Below are 25,122 nucleotides of genomic sequence, written 5' to 3'. Positions count from 1 at the left end.
CTAGACTTCGACTCTCTAAGTTGGGTTTTCACTTTTTCTTTTGTCGGTACACTTTTTGGTTGTTTTTTTGATTTTGGTCATTCTTTGGATTTTCGAAACACTTGCCCGTGTGACATTCATAGTTGTTAGCATGTTCGGTTTTGATGCCGAGCATTGCCGTCGTAGGAGGCCCAACAACGACACAAAGAGTTATTAATTTTTCACGAGTCGCTTTTTGAAATCGAGTGCTTTTCTTACGCCCTCGTAGCAATTCTTTTGATGAGCATTTTTTTTTGCGCTACGTATTTTCCTTTCGCTCGGGCACCGAGGCTGCTGCGCCTGACCAGAAGGCCAAGCAGCAACTTCAGCGCCCAGCTAGGGGCGTGAGAAATTCTGGCGCCCAGCCAGGGGCGTTGAAAATGCGTCCCTGGCTGGTTCCCGTTTTCTGTCTTCTGTTTATGCGACTTCGACTTGCGTGCTTGCCTAATAACGTCCTTTACGCGTAACAGCGTTTGTGGGATTCGTTACAGGCCATCCCGAGCGTCGCTATTTTTGTGGCGATCATTCGGGTTTGCGGAACACGTGTTTTGGTATAACTCTTTGGCAAATTAGTCTATGAATGTTTGGGCAGTTTTTTGAGGTCGTTGGTTTTCTAGGATAGTTTGTCACACACAATCACACATTTCGCTACACATAACTACATTACAAACATGGATTTGAAAATTAAATATGCCACGTAGTTTATGATAGGCTTCTATGGGTAGTTTATTTGCGCGTGGCTTGGTACCGCTTCTATCGTAGATCCAACACATGCCCCGGTTGAGGTAGTGTCTTCAACAGACGAATTTCGCTCAAGAGGTCAACCCGCAAGTGCAAGCCAAGGGGGCATGCAGGCGAGAGGGACCTAATGGGCGAGCGATTGGGTTCGGGATAGGTGTACTACCTGCACAAGTACCGAGTGGGAAATATGCGCGGCGTATGCACCCCCCTATTGGCGAAAAAAAGGTATCCTTAGTCCCAACTCCCGAGGAAGCCGAGATTCGTTATGATGTTCTGCCCGTTCACATTAATATGCTGATTCTTCAGGTCGTCCCAACTTGATGGGGAAATAAACGCGGGGTAGGATCGTTTCACCCTTCGGCTACTTTGATTACCTACAAGCACGAGTATTTCCTTCACTATCCCAGTGGAGTCGCCACTGTGAGAGGGTCGAAAAAGCGCGAGGCTAATGCGTGACCTTGTCCCTCGTGGGTGTGACGATTCTTTTATTCAATCAAGTGTAATTGGATTTCCTGTGAGTATACACCCAATTGACTAGTAATATAGGAGTCGCCATTCAGTTTTTAACGACAATGAGAAAAACTGAAAAAACCCGGTTATCTTGACATAAAGGGAGTGCAATTATGTTTGACCACGACGGCCGTAGGTTCCCTTGTGATCCCTGGTGTGGGGATCTCTCAATATACACCCGCAAGGTAGAGATTGAGGGTTCGGGGGACTGTAACTACCGAGAGGAGTAATTCGCTCGTCGATAACTCCAGAGGCAGGATATCCTTAATAGCTCAGCATAAACAATTGAAGGGACATGCGTTAACTATTAAACTAATCTGAGTTGATTTTAGCAATATGCAACATATAATACTAATTCGATCGTGATTATCTGATTTAAATAGCATTAAGGGACCTAGCATGATAATCCAATTTCCCAAAAATATCATATTTGTTAGGCGTGATAGAACAATTAGATTAGGTTAGTTTAACAGTTCATAAAAAGGGCGAGGAAAGCAGTTAAATCATCGAAAAGGGACACATTACGACGCACCCTTGAGAGGTGCGTCACGGTTCTCAGAAAACTAACCACTTTGACTTTGCTATTTCTCCTTTTTATTTAACGAATCTCAATTATGGGACAGGATACGTTCTGTTCGATTTATGGATCGATTGCGACAGAACGCGTGAACAGTTTCGCAGCGAGAGGCTTAGGCTAAGGGTTGGAGTCAATACTCAGAATATAATTGTGTGTTGTGGTGTGTCCTTTCACGTCGAAATTAGGGGCCTATTTATAGGGAAGAGTTCGTGGAAAGATAGAATTGCAGAGTTCTAATCCACAAAGAATTAGAAAAAAACACGCACCCAGGTATTTTCAGCGCCCAGGCCTGGGCGCCGAAGATTTCGGCGCTCAGAGCCAGGCGTTGAAAATAGGGTCTGGGCAGTTTTCTTTAGTCAGATTCGGATTCCTAAATTCCGTAGAGTTTGAGATTAATTCGAGTCTTTTAGCGTGTATCAATTTTATAACGGAATGCGTCTGGGCCCGTTACGAACTCTAGGCTCGTTAGGATTTTAATTAATACGTAACTCTTATTTCTGAATCATATTAGGAATAGGATTCTCGCAGTTTTCTATCTCATTTAGGATTTATGTTGGAATGCAACACCTAATTCTGACAGGTTTCTATCTTTTATGATTTGCCACTTTTAGAACACTAGTAGAAAAATCCTTATAAGTGGCTCTTTATAGGTTGCTCTTATCAAACAAGGGCAACCTTTGACACAAAAAAATTTAAAAAATAAAAATAAAAGCAAAACACTCCCTCTGATTTTGAGTAAGCGCAACTTTTAACTTAAATTTTTTGCTCCCGTGTTCTCGCTGTCCTCAAGGACCTCAACACACACATTTTCTCTACCTCCTTCTTCACTCCATTCCACCGCCGGCGACGTTTCTCCTCTGGTCTCTCACAAGTGCGCGACAACCTTCATGTTCACACACTCGCACGTCGCAATTCTCCTATGCTCCTTCACCGGCAATCAGAGCGGCGATTTCCCGATACCTACGCCATTTCCTGATCTCATGCTTCTCAAGTAATTCTCTCTCTCCTATTTCTTAGATCTTCTTTGTTAATATGTATGAAATTTCTGAATTCAATTGAAATTTCGATTTATGATCCACATAATTAAGTAGTTCCGATATGATTTTGATAATTTTTGAGCTTTCTTACCTAATTGTTGACGTGTTGTTCAACTTGGATCTAAGGATCAAATGTTTACTTTTGACTTGCAAATTTTCATGTTGTTTTGTCTATTAAATGGTGTGTGGAATTGTATTGAGTTAAATTGAATTTTGCTTGCTTGTTTTGTTTTGTAAGGGTGGAATGATTGGATTAGCTGTGACAACTGTTGGTTTGGCCTCTGAGGCTGCTTAGTATCTTGAGGTTAGGATTAATTTTTGTTTCTTTTACACATTAGTAATTCATTTTTCTGTGATTTAGGGATTCATATGTATTACATTGTATTGAAGGAAGCGACTTATGGTGAGATGTTTGAACAATTTTAGAATCTGTTGCATTTCTGAACATTTGTATTTCTGTTGAAGCCAAATTTAGATTATAATCCCTTTTATTTGTCAGAAAATTTAAATACAAAAAATCATAATATTTCTATCTTTATAGCAAAGTCTTTGTAATTTCTGTGATCTTTCAAGTGGCCTTTACATGGATTTGCTGTTGCTGATCTGATCAGCTTTTGATCTATCTGCTTTCAATTTCTGCCCACTTAGATTCATGATTGTAGCATCGTAAGTTGGAGTTGACAATCACTTGTCACCCGTTTGACGGACAAGGCCCATTTTGTTGATCTAAGGATGTTTTCAAAGGCGTGGGAGCCTTTTCTAGAAATTTATATGCAGTTCAGATTTCAAAAGCTCGTCTGCCTTTAGCTTTTGACAAGCTAGTGTTCCACATGCATCGTATGTTAGCTTGCCTTGCTATTTAGTAATTACTATATCAAGAGCTGCTGTCTGATACTTCCTTGGTTATTGTTGAGTTTTCTAAGGCTTGAATTTGGGAAAAGATAGTAGGAAACAAATTGCTTACAACTATATGATATTGAAAAAATTGGAATTTCAAACGAAACTATTATATAATCATGATATACTATTATTCCACATCTGAACTTACCTGTGCTAATTAAATTGTTATAAAGTATGATCATTCCGTTCTGTAACAGATTTTAAATTTGCTTTCAAACCCATGTTCTTAAATCCCACTACGACATGACTTGTATATTTTTATGTTGCCGTATCCATCGTTGAAATCTATTATGATAGCTTTTCTGAAGGTTACTAATATGAATTCTCGCATAAGAAAGCTTCCAACTCAAATAATATACAAGCTCTACTAGAATATCTAATGGGGTTTCTGTCCATACTATACTTGATGCCATCCCAAACAAGAATAAAGAGGTTATATGAGAACAAGAGGAGAGAGAAAGAAGCCTAGCCTAGGGGTTAATGACTTCAATCTTACTGATTTGGCTTAACCAATGTCTTATGCTGATTTCGACTCGTCTCACTTGGTTTTTGTCTAATCCCTTGAAATCTGTTGTGATTTGCAGTGTTTGGGTTGCTAGGAGACCTCCTGGCTATGCATTCATTGATTTTGATGATACCAGGGACGCCAAATATGCCATTCATGCATTAGATGGTATTTTCTTTACTTAAAGCTATGGACTTGATGATTGTTAGGATATACTCTAGGCGTGGTTGTTCTACCGTCTTATGTTATAGTGGTTTCAGTACAATAGTCAGCGGTGGGACACTAACCGGTTTCAGTACAATAATTTTTACTTATTTAATAAATATAAAATCTCTTATTTAAAAAAAAAAGTCAAAATAAGTTAAACTAACCTTCGTTGAGGGCTTTCAGACAAGAGTCTCTTCGGATGATAGTGTCGAGTTTCTTTTCTAACACAATCTTTACTCCATTAGTCCATTGATGTAGGAGGAGAAAAAAACACCCAAAAAATATGGTGCAACAACTCCTATCTTCTCCTTCAAACTTCACCATTGGAACCCAACTCCAAGGACCAACTTCTCTCTCTTCCCATAATTCCATTAGCACTAAAGCTAGCCATTTTAAGCTAAGCAAAAACTGGGTATCCCATGTTTCTTCTTCAAAGCTCTCGTTTTCTGTAAAATGTCGACAATCTTCAGAATACTTTGACAAATCCCCTCCTAGATTCTCTCCCTCTTACTCTGCAAACCCCCCAACTCCTGCTCCAGGTAATTTGCTAATCTGGGTATTATTTTAATTTAAATTTCTCTTTTATGTGTTTCCTCAACAGTTTCCAGTTTTTGTTGTTGGTGTTTTGATGAATGTTTGCTTGTTTTCCCGAGGAAGAACTGGTTTATATTGGGTTATTTATCTGTAATTTGAATTGGTTATTATTCCAAATTGTTGCCTAATTTGTTGGTTAATCTGGTTTTATGTTTTATAATTGCTTGTTTGCTTCAATTAATCGAGTGTTTACGAGTTTCAACAGGAAAAATGATTGGAATCTTTGTTGCATGTTATCTGGTATTGCTCCTAAATTTGACATTTCTTGAGTTACTCATGATTATTTATGTGTTATCTTGTTATGCTAAAGTTTGATTCATAGTCTTGTAAATTTGCTGTTAATTGAACACATTACATAATTGTTTCTGAATTTTAGTAATTGAGAATTTCATACTTCGTATTGAATTTTAGGTGGTGCACCTAGGGTTTTTGTGGGTCATTCCATATACAAAGGGAAAGCTGCTCTTACCGTGGAGCCAAAAGCGCCAGAGTTTTTGCCATTGGATGTATGCTACTCCTTTGACTTTTCGTTCTGTCATTTTTGTATTGTTATTTTCATTCACATGCTTATTTCTTTTTTGTAGATTTCGGTAAGTGTACTTATTCTTTCTAATTTGACAGGTAATCATGGATGTAGTCTTTAATCACACGGCTGAAGGAAATGAGAAAGGTCCAATTTTTTCTTTCAGAGGCACTGACAACTGTATTTTCTATATGCTCGCATCCAAGGTATGTCTTAGTGTTTGTCATGATTTATCAGACATATATTCAGTTTGTTCTGTGCGTCAGTTGGTTCTTTAGTTCTGTGCTTCTATTGGTTCTTTAGTTCTATGCTGCGTCTGTTAGTTCCTAGACCTTTAAACAAGGATAATTCAGCTTTCTTTTTTAACTTTTCAAGAGTAAATATGGATAGTTCATTAGTAGATGATTATGTTGTGTTCTTTAAATCAGTAGCTGGTGATGGACTATGGTTATCAATTTTGATCTCCATTTACATTGTTTTAATAATCGGGATATGATTAGCAAGTTTGCAGCTAAGAGTACTCTAACTTGTTAGCTAACTCATATTTTGAGATTAAATAGGAACCAATTGGCAGATAAATTAACCGTTCTTATTTATTTATTTATTTTAATTTCATCATTAGCCATACACAAAATCAGTCAAATATTTGAAATAAAATCCCAATACTTCTAAAACTGACTTTCTATAGGTTACAGAAAACCGAGATCATATATTCACATACACGAGTTTCTTGTAAGGATGAATACGAGAGTTGATGAGGAAGACAAGACTTTTTTTAGAATAATGTTTAATGCTCCCTTCAAAGTAAAAGGATGCGCTTCTGCTGCATTATTTTTATTTATTTTTTATTATTTTGCCAATCAAGTGATGCTCTTGTTAAACAAGGGCAACCTTTAACAGGCCACCGTTAATGATTTTTCTACTAATGATAAGAGGCATTTGGTAAGATCGTAAAGGAAGGTTAGTAAGGAGGCCTTGTACTTTATGTATATGTTGAAAGCTAGTAGTCTTAAGTTGCCTGATACCTTGAGGGTTTTGAGAAAAGAAGTGGGTGGATCCCCTATGGTTGGTTTTACAGCTAGTGATGCTTACAATGCTTTAGCACGTGCAAAAGCTAATAAACTTGAAGGTGATGATTGTCATAAGTTAATCAAGTATTTTACTCAAAGAAATTTCAGTGAAGTAGGTTTTTATTATGACTTTGAGCATAGTGAAGAAGATGGAATTTTAAGTTTCTTTTGGATTGATGGTAGGATGAAGAGAGATTATGAATTTTTTGGGGATTTATTGGTTTTTTATACTACTTATAGGACGAATAAATATGATATGATTTGTGCTCCTTTTGTTGGTATGAACCATCATGGTAATAATGTAATGTTTGGAATGGGTTTTGTATCAATGAAAAGCGGAATCTTTTTATTGGATTTTTCAAACTTTTCTTACATCAATGGGTGAAAATCCCCCAATAACCACTGTGACAGACCAAGCTCCTTCTATTTATGCCAGGATAAGGAATGTTTTTCCAGATGCTAGACATAGATTATGTACATGGCATATTGGGGGGAACTCAAAGAAACATATTTGGGCAATATAGAGCTTTATATGGTTTTTGTAACACTTTCAGTTATATCTTGAAGTACTGTGAAATAGCTGGTGAATTTGAATATCATTGGCCAAGGTAACTAATTCTAATTACTTTTTTTTTACTATGTGTTTTTAGTACAAATTAACAAAGAATGTTTACTTCTACACTTATGATCAAATAGTTATAATGAAAGGAACATTTTAAGTAATTTATGATATAAGTATTATTTTTATGGTTTTTTTTTATTATGAACAAATAGTTATTTAAAATGAACAAATTAGTATTACATAATGATCATTCTTTGTTTGTATTTTTATTTATGCATTATATATGTATTTCTGATGTTGTTTCTTAATTATGAACAAATTACTTTATTAAAAAGAACATGTTGGTATTTCATAAATATCAATATTTTTTTTTTAGAATGTTGACTCACTATAAATGTTCTGAGAATGTATGGCTGAAGAATTTTTATACAATTAGAGAGATGTGGTGTCCTGCCTATTCTAAGAACTATTGGTCTGATGTTGTTTTATCATCTCAACGGTGTGAAACTACGAACAAGTCAGTTTCTCATCAACTTAATAAGACACAAGGATTATGTGATTTTTATCATGTCTTTATGGATGTTATTTCTGAGTGGAAGAACAAAGAGAATTGTCATGATTATAGAAGTTGTAAAGGTAATATAGAACTTGCAGCTGTAAATTCCGGACTTCTTCTTCATGCTCGAAAGATTTACACTATAAAAGTATATGTGTTGTTTGAAGAACAATTTCTTAAAAGGATGGTCTGTTCTCAAGAAGAAAAACGTGGTATTATATCCGTTGTGAAAAGTTATTATGTGTGGAGGCCTAAAAAATACTTGATTAAACATGAAGTTCGATTTAATCAAGAGACTTTTGCTGTGGAATGTATTTGTCAGTTCTTTACTGAAATGGGTTTCTTATGTTCCCATTCGCTATGTGTTTATCATGTGCATTGTGTCTTAGAGATTCCCAATCTTTATATAATGAAGCGGTGGACAAAAGCTGCTTTGTGCAGTCATGTAGTTGAAGATGATGATGAAAAGTCCAATATAGTTGCAGCTTCTGTTTGGAGAGCTGTAGGGGGTATTTTCGTTCCTTTTTCCCTTCCTATAGGGGCGGTTTTAGAACCTTACGATCTTTGTATTTTGAAGGAGTCGCCACCAAACATTATTTAGGGTCTCGTTTGGAAAGACCAAAAAGTGACTCTATTAGGATAAGGCATTGAATCTTAGAAACGGATGGGTGAGATCCGGGCAAGGGAACGAGATGCTTATTCTGCGAAGCTTTAAAAATAATTCACATGCGTGGCACAACATTTTCGAAAATACCCTAGTTTAGACTATGTGGGTTTGAATTTAGAACAAATAGAATTTCTACTTTGTATTGTGACCACTTCGCTTTAAAGTCAATTTAAGGGAACCTAAGATCGGTTTGTCCAAGAAATTATCTTTGTTAAGCGTGGTGTAACCTTGTATTTTTTTGTATTTAGCATGTGAGGTGATGAAAGCAATAAACAAGTAAAGCAACATCACAATGGAAAATAGTTTCAAAAGTAGTAAAGTACAAGACCACCTAGAAATGGACTAGGAGGTGAAACCACATTGCCTAGAAGGACTAGGCAAGTAAAGTTGCGGAATTGAAATTGCATAATTGAAAGTGCGGAATTGAAATTGCGTAATTGAAAGTGCAGTATTGAACTTGAATAATTGAAAGTGCGGTATTGAACTTGCATAATTGAAAGTGCGGTATTGAACTTGAATTTTAGCACATGAGATCCGGATGCCAAGCGACTCCTTAAGAATAAGTGCGCCCGACACGGATTCAAAGAAAAAATCTCTACTTTAGGTCAAGTTGCTCGACCTAAAGTGTCTTGGATTTTGAACATAGAACTTGAACTTGAAAAGTTTAAATCTTGAAATATTGGACTTGAAATGTTAAACTTTCAAATATTGAACTTGAACTTGAAATATTGAACTTAAGAGTCTTGAATGTCAAAGATTGAACCTTTTAATGTTGAAAAGGTTTGATCTTTGATATGCTCTTATTTTGAAATGATCCTAGTTTAGGGAAGTGATTACAAACAACCCTAAACATTATTGGATCTTGAAACTTGAACTTGAAATTTGAAAAGTGGAGTCTTGAATCTCAAAGATTAAACCTTTAAACATTAGAAAGGCATCATCTTTGGTTACTCCATGTTTTGAAGATGATTCTAGTTTAAGGAAGTGATTACAAACAACCTTGAACATCATTGAATCTTGAAAGTTTGCATTTATGTATCACATAAAGTTTGGATTTTGTAAGAAATGTATGATTGTTGTAAGTGACACTTTTTAAGATTAAAAGTGCCAACTTACTAATCATTTTTGAAAGAGAAAATCAAGGAAACATTATAGATTAGGGTTGGGATTCGGAATTACCTAGTTAGGTTTAGGCAAGAATTCCTTTTAGAGCTCCCAATTGCTTAGAACTTGGAAATTGTATGAGATTTTGGAGGATTTTTGTATTTTGATTTGAGTGGAAATTTTTGTATTACGACGTTGTGTTTTCAATTTGCCTCTCCATAATGCTCAGAATTAGGGGTTTAAATAGGAAAATTTGCTGCTAAACGCCAGCGCACGCCAGCGCCAGGCGCTGCTGCCAGCGCAAGGCGCTGCTGACGTGGCGCAGACGCTGCCAAACAAGGACGAAAGATGTCGTCCTTGCTTTTGGCTTGTAATGGTGTACCTTTGTACGAATTGTACGAAGTTTGCACGTAGCGTTTGCTTGATGATTAACGCTTGGTTTGCGTCTAAAAACAAGCCGTTTTGGGTTTTTGAATTCAGTTTTACGGGACGAGGCCCGGCTTGCTCGGTTTTGTCGGTCGGCGCCCAAATTTGGGTTGCTTAATGTCATTTCGACTGGAAAAAGCTTTGTAAAACCAACGGGATAGTCCATTGGGTGAGATTGTACTTGGATTTTGAAATTGATTTTTGGAAATTGTATTTTGTACCGAGTTCCGGAATAGGAACGGCCTCGGGGATTGGATTTTGGATTTTGGAAATGTTCTTAGCAATTGGGACTTCCGCACGGAGTTGCTCCAACCTCCTAATAAGGATAATGGTATCGTCATCATCCCAATGGGGAGACACGATATAGGTGTCTACAGAATCCCCCACTTTGACTGAGCGTCCGGTTAGGAAAGCGCAAGTCAAAGTTTTCGACTCGGGACGGAGAACTGTCAAGATGTTCTGCAATCAAGACAATTCTTTGTACGCGGTACCTGCACAAAACAGGTGTTAGAAAAAAAATAGGATAGAGTCTACCTCCGTGTGGTTGTGACGACTCAGATTTGTACTTGTACTGTTGTTCCGCCTTTGGTTTAGGACAGAGCTTGGCATCGAAAATTTTGAATTTCGAATCCTTGAATTTTGATTTTTGAATACCCGGAATTGATCCGCTGGGGATGTGCTTCATTGGGAATAAGAGCTTTTTATTGGCTCCTAAGATTTTGAAATTTCGGCTGACTATCCTGGAGCTTAGGTCCGTTGGGAGTCGAACGCCTAAATTGTAGTATTTTTCGAAATTCATATTCTTGAAATGCTCATCTGTTTGTGTTTGGAGATACAGGATATACCTGTATTTTCGGAGGATAGTATGATTTGATGTTTGATGCCTGGTGCAGAAAATTGTAGAAGAAAAGGACGTGCAATCAGCACGGAGGACCGTGCGCTGAAGATTCTTGCGCATGCAGGAGGTCAGCGCCCAGCGCTTAGCTCGGAGTTTGGCGCGGGGTTGTGCTATAAAAGCCCCCTTGCCGTGCCATTTCAAGAGCAAGCACTTTCATTCTCTTGCTTTTTCTCTCTCAAAGGTCGAATACTCTCCCCTTGATCTTGTTCTTGCCTTGTCCATGTAAGTATTTCATGTTTTGCTTACGAAATAATCTCTTGCATGTAGCTTTGATTTTTTTGTACTTTGAAATGATGCTTGTATGATATTAGGCTTCTTGAATCTTGTACAAAATTGTTTGATAGCCACTTGAACTTGAACTGTTGGAACTTTTAGATTTGAATTTTTGAATTTTGAAATTTTTCTTGAACTTTGTACATGGCATTCGTAGATAGTGGTCTCACTGACGACCTAGATGTTGCATGTAGAACTTTGAATATTGGCTTCGGCATGGATAGCCTAGGCGTTGGTGTGCTCGTATACCTGTTTTAGCATAGCCTAGGCGTTGGTGTAGAACTTGTATGTTGAAGTAGAGGTCCCTGGCTGAATTTGTACCGCCGCTGGGGATTTTTGAATCTTGACTTTTGTACGGGCTAGTATAGGATAGCCCCCAGTTTAAAATCTTGATATTTCGTATTCTGCATGATTTAGTATGCCTCGTCACACTCGGAGAAAGATTGCCGAACGTTCGGTGGTTCGAGCTGCCATGGAGGATGCTTCAGATGATGAAGCGGCTGCGACTGACGTGCTGGAGGCGGGCATGGTACCCCTGAGAGTATCCGCCTTCGTTGGCACTGGCTGGAGTCCCTCCGATCTAGTGCTCCGACCGGAGTTTCATTTGTCTCAGGGGCGTCGCGCTGGTTTGGTGAGTCTTGCACTGTGTTTTTTTTTTATGAACTTGTATAGGTTTTGAACTGATCGGCTCATCCATAGGCTGATGGAGATCCGTTGCGCACTTTTTGGTCCTTGGCGGACCTTCACAAAGTTTTTCCGGTCGTCCGTGCTGACGCGGAGGCTATGGAGATCTAGTTGCAGACGGGCCTGGTCGATTTCTGGCGTGCCATGGGAGATACTCAGAGGAGAACGGGCATCAAACCCCGGTTACAGGCCTTGCTGGAGCGGTGGTGGGATACCACCAACACCTTTCATATGGCATGGGGGGAGATCACTATCACCCCTTTCAAGTTTGCTATGATCACGGGTCTTCCCTTCTCTGAGAGGAACGTGATTTTTTATTCTGAACGTGAGAGGAACGAAAAAGCACGAGGCTAATGCGTGACCTCGTCCCTCGTGGGCATGACGTTGTCAGATCAAGTGTAATTGGATTTCCTGTGAGTTTACACCCAATCTACTAGTAATATAGGAGTCGCCATTCAGTTTTTAACGACAATGAGAAAAATTGACAAAACCCGGTTATCGTGACATAAACGGAGTGCCATTATGTTCGACCACGACGGCCATAGGTTCCCTTGTGATCCCTGGTGTGGGGATCGCTCAACGTACACCCGCACGACAGAGATTGAGAGTTCGGGGGACTGTAACTATGGAGAGGAGTGCTCATCGATAATATTCCAGAGGCAGGTTATCCTTACTAGCTCAGCATAAATAATTGAAGGGACATGCGTTAAACTATTAAACTATTCTGAATTGATTTTAGCAATATGCAACACATAATACAAAATCGATCGTGATTATCTTATTTAGATTGATTTAAGGTACCTAGCATGATAATTCAATTGTCCAAGGTATTATCTTATTAGGCGTGATAGATCAATCAAATTATTAGTTTGACAATTTTATAAAAGGGTGATGAAAGCGATTAAATCATATGAGGGACACATTACAACGCACCCTTGAGAGGTGCGTTGTGGTTCTCAGAAAACTAACCACTTGGCTTTGCTATTTCTCCTTTTATTTAACGAATCTCGGGTTTCCAAGCAATGTTCCAATATGTAGGCTTAATTCATCAAGCTACAAGGGGCAAGGTGCGTTATGTTCGACTTTTGGGTCGATTGCGACAGAACGCTGGATCAATTTCGCAGCGTGAGGCTTAGGCTTAAGGCTAGAGTCAATACTCAGATTATGGAATTGTGTGTTTTTCACGTCGATTTTAGGGTGTATTTATAGGAAAAGAGTGTGTGGAAAGATAGATTTTAAGATACGAATCCAAAAAGAATCCGGAGATAAAACGGCCCCATGCACTTTCAGCGCCCAAGGCTGGGCGCCGAAGATTTCGGCGCCCAGATACAGGCGTTGAAAATGGGGTCTGGGCCGAGTTCTTTGTCAGATTTGGACTCTTAGAACACGGAGCTTTGGAGATTTATCCGAGTCTTTTAGTGCGGATTAACTTATGAAGGAATGCGTCTGGGCCCGTTACAAACTCTAGGTTCGTTAGGAATTTAATTAATACGTAACTCTTATTTTCGAATTATACCAGGAATGCAAATTCTATCTCTTTTAGGATTTATGTTGGAGTGCAACACCTAATTCTGACAGGTTTCTATCTTTTATGATTTTGCCACTTTTAACAACTACCTTTTACGGCAGTTACTATTCTTAGCATGTTTCTATAAATAGTAGCTTTGGCTAAAAATGAAAGGGTGATTGAGATTCGTTATTGTATAGGAGATGCGTTGCCAAGTGGAGATTTATGTTCTTATCATCGAACCTTCCCTTTCGGGAATGGGGACAAAAGTAGGTTTCTACAGTTAGCCCCCACTTTGACTGAGTCTCGAGATGAGACGATGGTCAAAGTACTAGACGGAGTGCGTCATACAAGCCATGGTGTATATGACCTGTTTTGCGAGGGTTTCACGAGCCCCCGAGTGATAACATTTGACTTAAGGGTCATCACTTGAAGTGTTAACACATTCCTCACGCGTCATTGGAATTTGTTAACTGATAGTATAGAAACTCCCTCACTTTGTCATTGGAAGTATTTAAAGATGTTTTCGAAATGAAAGCTATAAAGTGTAACTAGGCCTGGCCAAGCCTAATCACGAGGTAAAATGTTTTAAAGATTCTCATTTTCAGGGATAGCTAAACGAGAAAACCCCCTTGTTTTTATAGGACGTAAAACGAAGGAAAATCCAGCACATCACTCTTTTTTGGAAAAACGGAAAACCAATCATTTGATTTTTGGAAAAGGGAAACCATCCTTTGATTTTTGGAAAAGGATAAACCGGGAAAAGTTATCGCTGCAGCGACTAAGGACCTGCGTGGTTAGTGACGCAGACCCCGCCCGCTGAAGGTGGGCGAGCCTGTCTGCTGAGGGTGGACACCCCGTCCGATAGAAGTGGACGAATCTGTTTTGATGTTTTGAAAATAAAGACCTACGCGGTTTATGACGTAGACCCCGCCGGCTGAAGATGGCGAGCCTGTTTTGGTTTTTGAAGAATTTATTTTCTTTTCATTTTCGAAAACTGAGGACTTTCGCGGTTAGTGACGCAGACCCTGCCCGCTGAAGGTGGGCGAGCCCTGTCCGCTAAGGGCGGACGCCCCGCCCGCTGGAGGTGAGCGAACCTGAATTCGTCTTTTCGATTTGGGACTCGCGTGGTACGTGCCTCGATCTTGCCCGATTGAGGTGGGCAAGTCCCTATTTCATTTGTTCTTGTGATTTCTTTTGAGAATTTCTTTTTATTCATTCTTGTAAGAGCGAATTCTTTCGAGGGATGCTCGGATTTAGTTGCAACCTGAATGTGGGTTGACAACGTGCTTAGACGGACCATTGTTTCGTGGTCATCATCTTTCATGGTTTTGAGGTAGTCTTTACGGCTCAATTTTTCCACTACCTGGGTCCTTGATTAGGGGACTATGTATAAGCATCAACGGCGACCTTTGTCTTGAGGTCGTAGTCCGGTTTTATCTTTTGAGATTATCCAAACACGGGACTTCGTACAGCGTAGTCTGGGAATATTGTTTTAACTTTGCATACTCTCTTTTGAAATATATATTTTCTTTCGAGCCCCCAAGCACTCGTGCTTGACGGTCATTTCTTGTCAAAGAGGTTCCTTGGGGATACGCATTTTGTAATGTCCTTGATCGTGTTTGGGATCGTGCTCGTAATTGCGAGCGATCTTTGTAGTGGTATGCTACTCTTAACAAAGCCGTGAGGTGCGCCTTTCAGTAAAAAAAATCGGCAATTTTCGAGTCGAATGGATACGGCAGGACCCTATAGAAGTCAGGGCTTCTTTTGGGCCTGGGCTCATTTTCGGCGCCCAGGCCTGGCCGTTAGAAATAATTCACGCCCAAGTGGGGCGTTGAAAATATTGTTTGGGTTGGTCTTTCGATGACACAGTTGGCCTCTTGTTCGTTCGTTTATTTCACTTGGAAATTCTACGTATTCTCTTCTCTTTTGTTTTTCTTTATTTTTGGAACGTAGAATTTTATTAGAGATCACAATGAGTTGAGTGATCGTGATGATTTCTCGAGAAGCCGTAGCCGATTGGTGGACTACGGTGTTTGTCGCTTTGGGGCGATTATCAGTTATTGCAATAGTTGGGCGAGTCTATATGGCCCGAGGAACATACTTTGAGGCGTAAGACTTTGATCGCGTATATATTTTTTATTTTTCTACGGTCGTTTCGTAGCCTGGAGCCCCCAAGTATGCATGTTGGGATGCTTCCTTTTGGCGTACGATTTTTGTAGGTTCTTTCGAGAAAGATGCCTTGGGGTCCCGCTCGTGTAGGTGCGAGCAATCCCTTCCGTGGTAGGTAATATTTTGCTACCTTTAATCCTTAATGTAGAAGTCGTGTGGCTTGCATTTTGAATTTGGGCGATAAGTAGTCTTTGCCTCATACTCTTGGTCGTGCCCGCATTAGTGCAAGATGCCTTACTCTTTTTTTTTTAGACTTGTACCGTGGGATGGTTGAACTTAAGGTGCGACGTAGGCTTGTGTGGCCTAACAGCGTGTCTTAGAACATTCCTCCAGGTGTTGGGATATCATTATTATTTTTTTGCATTGGAGTACTTCATCACGCCTCGTTCAAGTGCTCGAACAAGTGTAGCACCTTCTGCGTGGGTGTGCACGGCTTATTACTTTGTTCGATGCAAGGATTCATAGATGTTTCTTTCTTTTTTTATCTTTGATTTTTCCTTCGCTTTTGCTTTGGAACGACGTTGACTGTGTAACGGGCGCTTGTAGGGCGAGCGTTATGTGCAGTAGTTTGATCGGAGTTTTGGTTACTCGCGATTTTCAGTTACCCTTGTTAGTGGGGTGACTTTATATATTCTAAGTAGCGCTTAGAATTTGGGAGGGTTTGTAGCCATCCTAAGGTTCGTTTCACACGATCAAACCTTAGGATTGTGCCCCTATGACGTGTGTATAGCATTAGCGTCGAGAATTTGCAATAAAATCGTCATTTCGAGCATCTTTAGAGTGTTTTTCTCAAGCCCCCAATTGTAGCTACAGGATTGGCTTGGTGCTATAATGCTTGGCATACATTTTTATGCATTCATGGTGACATGGATCATGAATAGTTTGAACCAGACTCGTTTAGTGCGAGGTACGTTCGAGTAGTGATTTGCTACTTCTCTTGTAAATGTCGTATTGTGCGACATTGCCATGGTCAAGGTAGTCACATGTTGAAGTGTGCCTTGACCAAAATCTAGGTGCCTTTCTTTACCCATAATCATATTTAGAAATCTTTTTGACTCACTTGCAACATCGAGATAAACGCATACTTAGCTTAAACCAACGACACTTTATTATGTTCGAAGAAGTCTTTGAAAATTATTTGAAGTCCGAGTCCTACTGTGTATCATCCGAGGTGTCCTAAGTAAGTTGACTTATAGAAGGGTTCGTACAGGATTACATGAGTGAATCAAATTACTGTTACGATTTTCGGAATGCTGTCTAAGGATTTGCTGGAAGCCAGGGTGTAGGCATCAAGATATTACTTGTGCCCGTGTGGCACATGCTTTAGGCTTTTAGGGCTATCATTTCCAGAATTGCGGGAATATAAACCCCTTTCAAATTGACATAGATTTACTTGGTGTATGTCTGCACAAAATGTCAAGGTATACTTAGATCTTTCCCTAGTTCTTTCATTTCAATTTTTAGCCCCCAGTTGCTATTATGTCTTCTCATTAATGATGCTTTCAGATTTCGATTTTAGATGCCCGTGTCATATGTCTAAGTAGGGTGAGCCTTGGTTAAGTGCCAAGTCCTATTGGCAATGTCTGATTTTTTCAAGGGGTATTTGCAAGCATTTGAATTACCATGAACGGGTGCCCTGAGTTCGGAGGCACGATGGGGCGATGCCGTAGAACAATCCTCTTTATTGCAAGCTTACTGCCTTTACTACTTGTTGGCGATTATGACTGTGTCTAGTGGTGAAAGGATGTCTTAAGTGAGTTACTTTGCTTTAGGGAGGGTCAAGTCGAGTACTTTAGAGCTCATGGACGCTCGCGCTAGCCCCCATTCAATTGAGGCAAAGCGATCTTTTGAGTATTGGCTAAGTGCCTAGGAGTGTGAGTGCTCCTTCTGGCAAGGGCACGTGCCCTTATTATTTTTCGATGTGTGCTCATTTTGGCATCTTGATGACTTGGATTCTTCCTTGTTGCAAGTAATTAAATTTCAATAAGGGACTCTATTTCTTATTCTTGTTATTCTATAGGCTCTAACATTTTTGCAAATTGGTTGGACCGAATCATGGATTGCCTACGTATCCGCCTTAAATAGATTTAATTTGGAATCAGGTCTTGCGTAGTTCTTAGCCTAGAAAATGGTTTCTTAGAATGCCGATTTTAAACAAGTACGTTCTGAGGTGGAAACATATTATTTGAAACGGTAGAATAAGTGAAGTTTATTATTATTTTAATCTGCTGCCTTGCCGTAAACCAAAAATTTGTTTTATATTTTTTTTGAGTACATGTATCTTTTGGTGGTACGTATATCTGAATACGTGTTGTACCCCTCCAAGTGTTCGTTATTTTTCCGTGTATGTGCGGGTAAAATGACGAGCACTTCTGGACAAAATTTTGCGAGCAGAGAGAATCGGCGCCCAGGCTGGGGCGTTAAAGATTTCGGCGCCCAGCAGTGGGCGCTGAAAATTATTTCTGGGCGGATCTTTCTTTCGATTTGGATTGCAAGTAATTAAATTTCAATACAGGACTCTATTTTTTATTCTTGTTATTCTATAGGCTTTAACATTTTTGCAAATTGGTTGGACCGAATCGTGGATTGCCTACGTATCCGCCTTAAATAGATTTAATTTGGAATCAGGTCTTGCGTAGTTCTTAGCCAGAAAATGGTTTCTTAGAATGCCGATTTTAAACAAGTACGTTCGAGCGGAATCGTAATGTTTGAAATAGGGTGAAATAAGGGTACGAAAATTTTGGAGCGCGCGTATTTTGCGTATTTTATATGATCTTCTACCCCCAAGTGTTCGTTATTCTTTCGCATGTATTTAGGAAAATATACGAACACTTTTAGGAATTGGGAGTTGAAAAGTGATAAGTAAGAACGGCGCCCAGGCTGGGCGTTATTATTTTTGGCGCCCAGGTCTGGTCGTTGAAAACGTGTTCTGGGCTGCCTTTTTGTGCTGCTCCTTTTCGTTTTGTGCCAAATATTTGCGAATCTTTTTTGTGCGCTAAATGCTTTTTTTTTTAGAAGAACTTTAAAGGCGCTTTGCAAAGTTTCTTTTTTATTATTAATTTTTTTTGTTTTTTTTAGTTTTTAGTTTTTTTTTTTTTTTTTACGTTAAGCGTATAATGTACTTTTCATTTGTCTTTTTTTTTTATTCGTGACTCAAGACGGCTTGAAAGATGGGTTGAATGAGATAGGATAATTTGTATATGTATTAGTCAAGCATGAGGATTGGAAAGGGTAGAAGATCGTAGAACTTTATGTAGTTTTTGTGGTATGATTTGGATTGGTTGACTCAATTCTTTTCCTTCGTTTACTTGGGTAAATTTCGCACTTTGGGAGGTAGGGGCTAAGTATTTCATGGCTCGCTCTTTTCGCTCTCCCTTTTCTCTTTCTCTTTTTTCTTTTTTGCTTGGAATTTCTCCCCCTTTTTATTTGGGCTAAAAGGTAGATGGTTGTGGTCTTTGAGTCACGAGGCGAGACTGAGTGAGCCTCGTTTGGTAGGCCTATAGTGGACCTTTAATTTTAGTAGGCCTAGGGTGGACCTTTAAATTGTCTTACTTTGCAAGCGTTTAGTCGTTTCTTAAAATGTGCAAATAGCGTAGATTCAAAATGTTGTTTTTACTTTATTGAAATTTAACGAAAGAATTACATCGAAAATAATTTTTTACTTCTTTTCAGATTCCAGTTTCCGGGATTTAATTGAAAGTTGTGATTTAGACTCGAACTTTCATTAATTTTTCTGATTATAACCCGTGTATGAATACAAGGAGGTGGCCTAAACTCAAAATAATGACGTGGCGTAAGCCTATAATAGTTGACCAAACGACTTTCAGACTTAGGCTAATTGGACCATAACTTTAGTTGGTTGACACTTTAGATTTTAACCCTTGGGTGTTCATTTGTCATGCGCCATTTTGTTTAATATTGGAAAGGTAGTTAGTTGGGGAGATCGAATTTTCATTTTTGCAAGACTAGAATCATTAGTGCAGATTCCCTCTTAGTGTGTATTGCTTTACCCCAATGGTAGCCTTATGGCATGCCGATTTGGGTATTTTCATGGTTCGTCATGTTGCATTCATGGAAGATCTTTTAGTCCATACTTAGGAGTACTTCAAGGAGCGAGTGGCTCGAGAGGACTATGATAGTCGTGACCCAATGTGATCATAAGCCTTGAGGCCATTAATTTTTTTTCTGCCAATGCAATTGACACCTTAGGCTCACTTTGGGGGTTGTGCGACTATGGAGAAATGATTTTCAGAATGTGACTGTTTCAATTTTGCAAATACTTGAATTACATGATATATTCTTTTTATTGGTGAGAGAGCGTATTGAGGCCGTAGATTCTTAGCAAGGGATGACAATTACATATGGGTGCTTATTGATTTCTTTTAAATGTTAGGAAGGGAGACTCAATATGGTTTAACCTTTTAACTTGCAGAACGACACCAAGCATTAGGACCGATTCTATGTATAAGACAACTAAAACTTAGGATTTAGATAGTACTTTGGCATAGCCTAGTCTAGACTCGGATTTATTTATTTTTTATTCGAACATTATTTTTCCTTGAAAACTTTATTTGAACATCATTTTTTGAATACTTTGCCCATGTGACATTCAAGGTTATTTTAGTTAGCATGCTCGGTTTTGGTGCCGAACATTGTCGTCATAGGAGGCCTAATGACGACACAAGGAGTTGTTTATTTTATAAGTCGTTCTTAGAATCGAGTGCCTTTTTTCATACGTCCTCGTAGCAAATTTGTTACGAATTTTTTTTTATTGCTACGTATACTTTATGCGCGGGTACCGAGGCTGCTGTGCCTGACCAAAAGGCCAGGCAGCAACTTCAGCGCCCAGCAGGGGCGTTGAAAATGATTGGCGCCCAGCCAGGGGCGCTGAAAATGCGTCCCTGACTGGTACTCGTATTCTGTTCGTCTATCCTTTTTTCATACATACGACTTGATTTTGCTTGTTTGCCTAATAACGTCCTTTACGCGTTGTGCGGCGTTGTGGGATCCGTTACAGGCTGTCCTGGGCGTCGCTTATTTTTGTGGCGATCGCCCGGGGCTGTGGAACACGTACTTTGGTACAACTCTTTGGCCAATTGGTGTTTATGAATGTTTGGGCAATTTTTAGGGTCGTCGGTTTTCTAGTATTATTTGTCACACACAATCACATAATTCGCTACACATAACTAACATTACAACATGAAGCAAAATAATATGGCACGTAGTTTATGATAGGCTTCTATGGGTAATATTTGCGCCGTCTTGGTACCTCCTCTATCGTCGATCCAACACATGCCCCGGTCGGGGAAGTGCATTCACGAGAGAATTTCGTCCCAAGAAGCCAATCACGGTGTAAGCCAAGGGGGCATGCACCAATGAGAGGGACCTAGTAGGCGAGCGATTTGGTTTGGGATAGGTGTACTACTAGCGAAAGTGCCGAGTGGACAACATTCGAAGCGTATGCACCCCCCGGGTGGCGATGGGTATCCTTATTGCCAACTCCCGAGATGAAACATGCCAATGGAGCCAAGATTCGTTATGCGGTTCTGTCCGTTCACATTAATATGCTGATTTTCAGGTCGTCCCAACTTGATAGGGAAATAAACGCGGGGTAGGATCGTTTCACCCTTCGGTTATTTTGATTACCTACGAGCACGAGTATTTCATTAACGTCCCCAGTTGAGTCGCCACTGTGAGGGGGTCGAAAAAGCACGAGGCTAATGCGTGACCTCGTCCCTCGTGGGGGTGACGTTGTAAGATCAAGTGTAATTGGATTTCCTATGAGTTTACACCCAATCGACTAGTAATATAGGAGTCGTCATTCAGTTTTTAACGACAATGAGAAAAACTGACAAAACCCGGTTATCGCGACATAAAGGGAATGTCATTATGTTCGACCACGACGGCCATAGGTTCCCTTGTGATCCCTGGTGTGGGGATCGCTCAACGTACACCCGCACGACAGAGATTGAGAGTTCGGGGGACTGTAACTACCGAGAGGAGTGCTCATCGATAATATTCCAGAGGCAGGTTATCCTTACTAGCTCAGCATAAATAATTGAAGGGACATGCGTTAAACTATTAAACTATTCTGAATTGATTTTAGTAATATGCAACACATAATACTAAATCGATCGTGATTATCTTATTTAGATTTATTTAAGGTACCTAGCATGATAATTCAATTGTCCAAGGTATTATCTTATTAGGCGTGATAGATCAATCAAATTAATAGTTTGACAATTTTGTAAAAGGGTGATGAAAGCGATTAAATCATATGAGGGACACATTGCAACGCACCCTTGAGAGTTGCGTTGTGGTTCTCAGAAAACTAACCACTTGGCTTTGCTATTTCTCCTTTTATTTAACGAATCTCGGGTTTCCAAGCAATGTTCTAGTATTTAGGCTTAATTCATCAAGCTACAAGGGGCAAGGTGCGTTCTGTTCGACTTTTGGGTCGATTGCGACAGAACGCTGGATCAATTTCGCAGCGTGAGGCTTAGGCTTAAGGCTAGAGTCAATACTCAGATTATGGAATTGTGTGTTTTTCACGTCGGTTTTAGGCTGTATTTATAGGAAAAGAGTGTGTGGAAAGATAGATTTCAAGATACGAATCCAAAAAGAATCCGGAGATAAAACGGTCACAGGCACTTTCAGCGCCCAAGGCTGGGCGCCGAAGATTTCGGCGCCCAGATCCAGGCGTTGAAAATGGGGTCTGGGCCTAGTTCTTTGTCAGATTTGGACTCTTAGAACATGGAGCTTTTGAGATTTGTCCGAGTCTTTTAGTGCGTATTAACTTTTGACGGAATGCGTCTGGTCCCGTTACGAACTCTAGGTTCGTTAGGAATTTAATTAATACGTAACTCTTATTTTCGAATTATACCAGGAATGCAAATTCTATCTCTTTTAGGATTGATGTTGGAGTGCAACACCTAATTCTGACAGGTTTCTATCTTTTATGATTTTGCCACTTTTAACAACTACCTTTACGACAATTACTATTCTTAGCAGGTTTCTATAAATAGTAGCTTTGGCTAAAAATGAAAGGGTGATTGAGATTCGTTAGTTTATAGGAGATGCGTTGCCAAGTGGAGATTTATGTTCTCATCATCGAACCTTCCCTTTCGGGAATGGGGACAAAAGTAGGTGTCTACAGATTTGCTAATGGCCGGGACCCAATGCCGCTCGTAATTGGCGAAACATTGATGGGCCTTGATATTTGAAGTCGGACCCCTCTTCTTTGCCGCCGAGAAGCCCGGTATTACTCCAAGTAAGGATCTGGAGCTTTCTTGTATATTGAATTTGTATATTGTATCTTGAAGGTTGAATTTTGAATTGCTTTTTTTTTTCTGGCTTATGGAGAGGCTCATGCTGGTGGCACCACCGGAGAGCATGGAATGCTATAATAGAAAAGGGTTCACTGTGCGGCCCATGGTGTACGACCGGCTTTTATTGGATGAGTGGCTATGCGCTATGAGAGATGCCCCAGGTTCTAGTACTTTGAGGGTGCCAAGCCTCACAATGTTGGTCTTCTACTCGCTTGCTCGAGTGATGAGACAGTATGGCTTGAAACAGGAAATCCCGGACTGTGCTGAAGAGAACCTGAAACCTGTTGCGCTGAATGCAAATCGACTTGAAGTTCGGAGGCGGTATTGGGTCGCCAAACCATTCTTGAGTGTTCAATACCCGCCTGAGCCTGATACTCTGTCTGCGGGGTACATTGTACGGATGAACGACCCAAGCCAGAGGGACATTTCTCTCTCCGGACCAGCTAGAGCCCGAGGTTCTAGAGCTAGACGCCCTGCATCAACTGATTACAAGGAATGTGACAGGAGTGTGGCCCGTCCGTTGCTTGACCGTTCTGAGTCCAAAGGAGGTTCGTCATCCTCCCGTCTTGGAAGACTAGCAAGTTCCTTCTCCCGCCGCTTGGGCAAAGGGAATATTGATGAATGATTGCGTGAGGAGACAGGGGATAGTACTCAAGGTGCCAAGACTCAAGAGCATAGTCGCCTGACCCTAAATCTTTGTAGGCTAGTGTGTTTGAAGTTGTACTAGAAGGAATTGGGTTTAAGAATGTGTTTAGAAAATGTGTTTAGGAAGTGTGTTTAGTGGAAGTGAAAAGGCTTTGAACTTTGCTTCACTTGATTCCAACCTTGTTTATGAATTAGCTTTGAAGGCCTTTGGGCCAAATAAATAGTTATTGTGTTAAATTCCGCTAAAACATGCTTTTCTTTGAATTGGCACATTTGGAATATAGGCAACAACCATTGAATTTCGAATTTGATTTTTAGGATGCCCTTAATTGAGGAAATTTTGAATTTTTTTGTATTAAAGTGGTCGGGCCTCGGAATGAGGTTGCCTACGTGTCCCGTTAAGGAATCAAGCCGAACATAGTTCTAACCTTACATATCTTTTTTGAATTGGATTTTGAATTTGAACATAGAATTTAGACATAGAACTTCTTGAGTTGATCGAGGTTTTTCAGAGTTCGGAATTTTGTTCCATCGACATCCGTTAATTCGACTACTTCCCCGGAGAGGATTTTCTTGACAATGTATGGTCCTGCCCAGTTGGGTTTGAATTTTTCCCTTGGGTCCATGAGGCTTTTGCGAAGGGCTTTCAGGACAAGCTCGCCTTCCTTGATGTTTCGGGTTCTGACCCTCTTGTTGAAATGTCTGGCCACTCGGCGCTGATAGACTTGTACGTGGTGAGCGGCTTGAAGTGGATGCTCATCAAGCATGATTAGCTCATCATACCTTGCTTGTACCCATGCAGCTTCTGGGATTTTGATTTCGAGGACTATTCTTAGAGAAGGTATCTCCAGCTTGATAGGTTGTACTGCCTCCATACCATAGACCAATGAAAATGGGGTTGCACCAGTTGAAGTACGGATTGAAGTTCGATACCCCCACAATGCGAAGTGCAGCTTCTGGGGCCAGTCTTTGTAATTGGTTGTTTTTTTCAAGATGATGGTTTTGACATTCTTATTGGCTGCTTCGACAGCCCCATTAGTTTGCGGGCGGTAAGGCGAAGAACGGTGATGTTGAATTTTGTACTCGGTGAATAGATCTTCACGCTCTCCTTGAAAATGGGTTCCCTGGTCACTAATGAACTCGTCAGGAACTCCGTATCTGCATATGATGTTTTCTTGTATGAACTGGGCCACTTGCTTGGAACCCAACACTTTAACTGATCTGGCTTCGACCCACTTAGTGAAATAGTCGATGGCAACCAGTATGAACTCATGACCCCCGGTGCCTGTGGGAGTGATTTTACCAATGACGTCGATACCCCAAGATGAGAATGGCCATGGTGATGACTAAGAATATAGCAAGGACGGGGGAATGTGCTTTAGATTCGCACACTTTTGGCAGGTAGGACATTTCTTGATAAAGAAGTAGCAATCCCGTTCTAGGGTAGTCTAGTAATATCGAGCCCTGATGATCTTAAGGGCAAACATCTTCCCATTCATGTGGGTGCCACAGACTCCGGCATGTATGGTGTCCATGACTCTTTAAGCTTCGTGCTTGTCAACACATCGAAGGTTGGGGCCATTAGGGGACCTCTTGTATAGAATGCCGCCTTCTATAA

At 40.1% G+C, this 25,122-nt stretch overlaps 2 protein-coding genes across 2 annotated transcripts in view; both read left to right on the top strand.

The window, feature by feature from the left end:
• The first annotated feature begins 2,599 nt into the window (after positions 1-2,599).
• Positions 2,600-5,891, top strand: LOC110792251 (uncharacterized). Its single transcript, XM_056838959.1, has 4 exons — positions 2,600-2,837; positions 4,368-4,456; positions 5,501-5,595; positions 5,711-5,891. Exons 1-4 carry the CDS (start codon positions 2,734-2,736, stop codon positions 5,888-5,890), a joined length of 468 nt encoding a protein of 155 aa, XP_056694937.1. The 5' UTR covers positions 2,600-2,733; the 3' UTR covers position 5,891.
• Positions 5,892-6,602: 711 nt separating this feature from the next.
• The window catches only part of LOC130470140 (protein FAR1-RELATED SEQUENCE 5-like), a 93,131-nt gene continuing 74,611 nt past the window's right edge, over positions 6,603-25,122 (top strand). The window contains exons 1-3 of the mRNA XM_056839746.1: positions 6,603-6,988; positions 7,237-7,290; positions 7,681-8,302. Coding sequence (XP_056695724.1) covers positions 6,603-6,988; positions 7,237-7,290; positions 7,681-8,302 — 1,062 coding nt within the window. The remainder of the gene's footprint in view (positions 6,989-7,236; positions 7,291-7,680; positions 8,303-25,122) is intronic.

Source organism: Spinacia oleracea, chromosome 3, assembly GCF_020520425.1.
Source record: "Spinacia oleracea cultivar Varoflay chromosome 3, BTI_SOV_V1, whole genome shotgun sequence".
NCBI lineage: Eukaryota > Viridiplantae > Streptophyta > Magnoliopsida > Caryophyllales > Amaranthaceae > Spinacia > Spinacia oleracea.
This window is presented reverse-complemented; position numbering and strand designations above follow the sequence as displayed.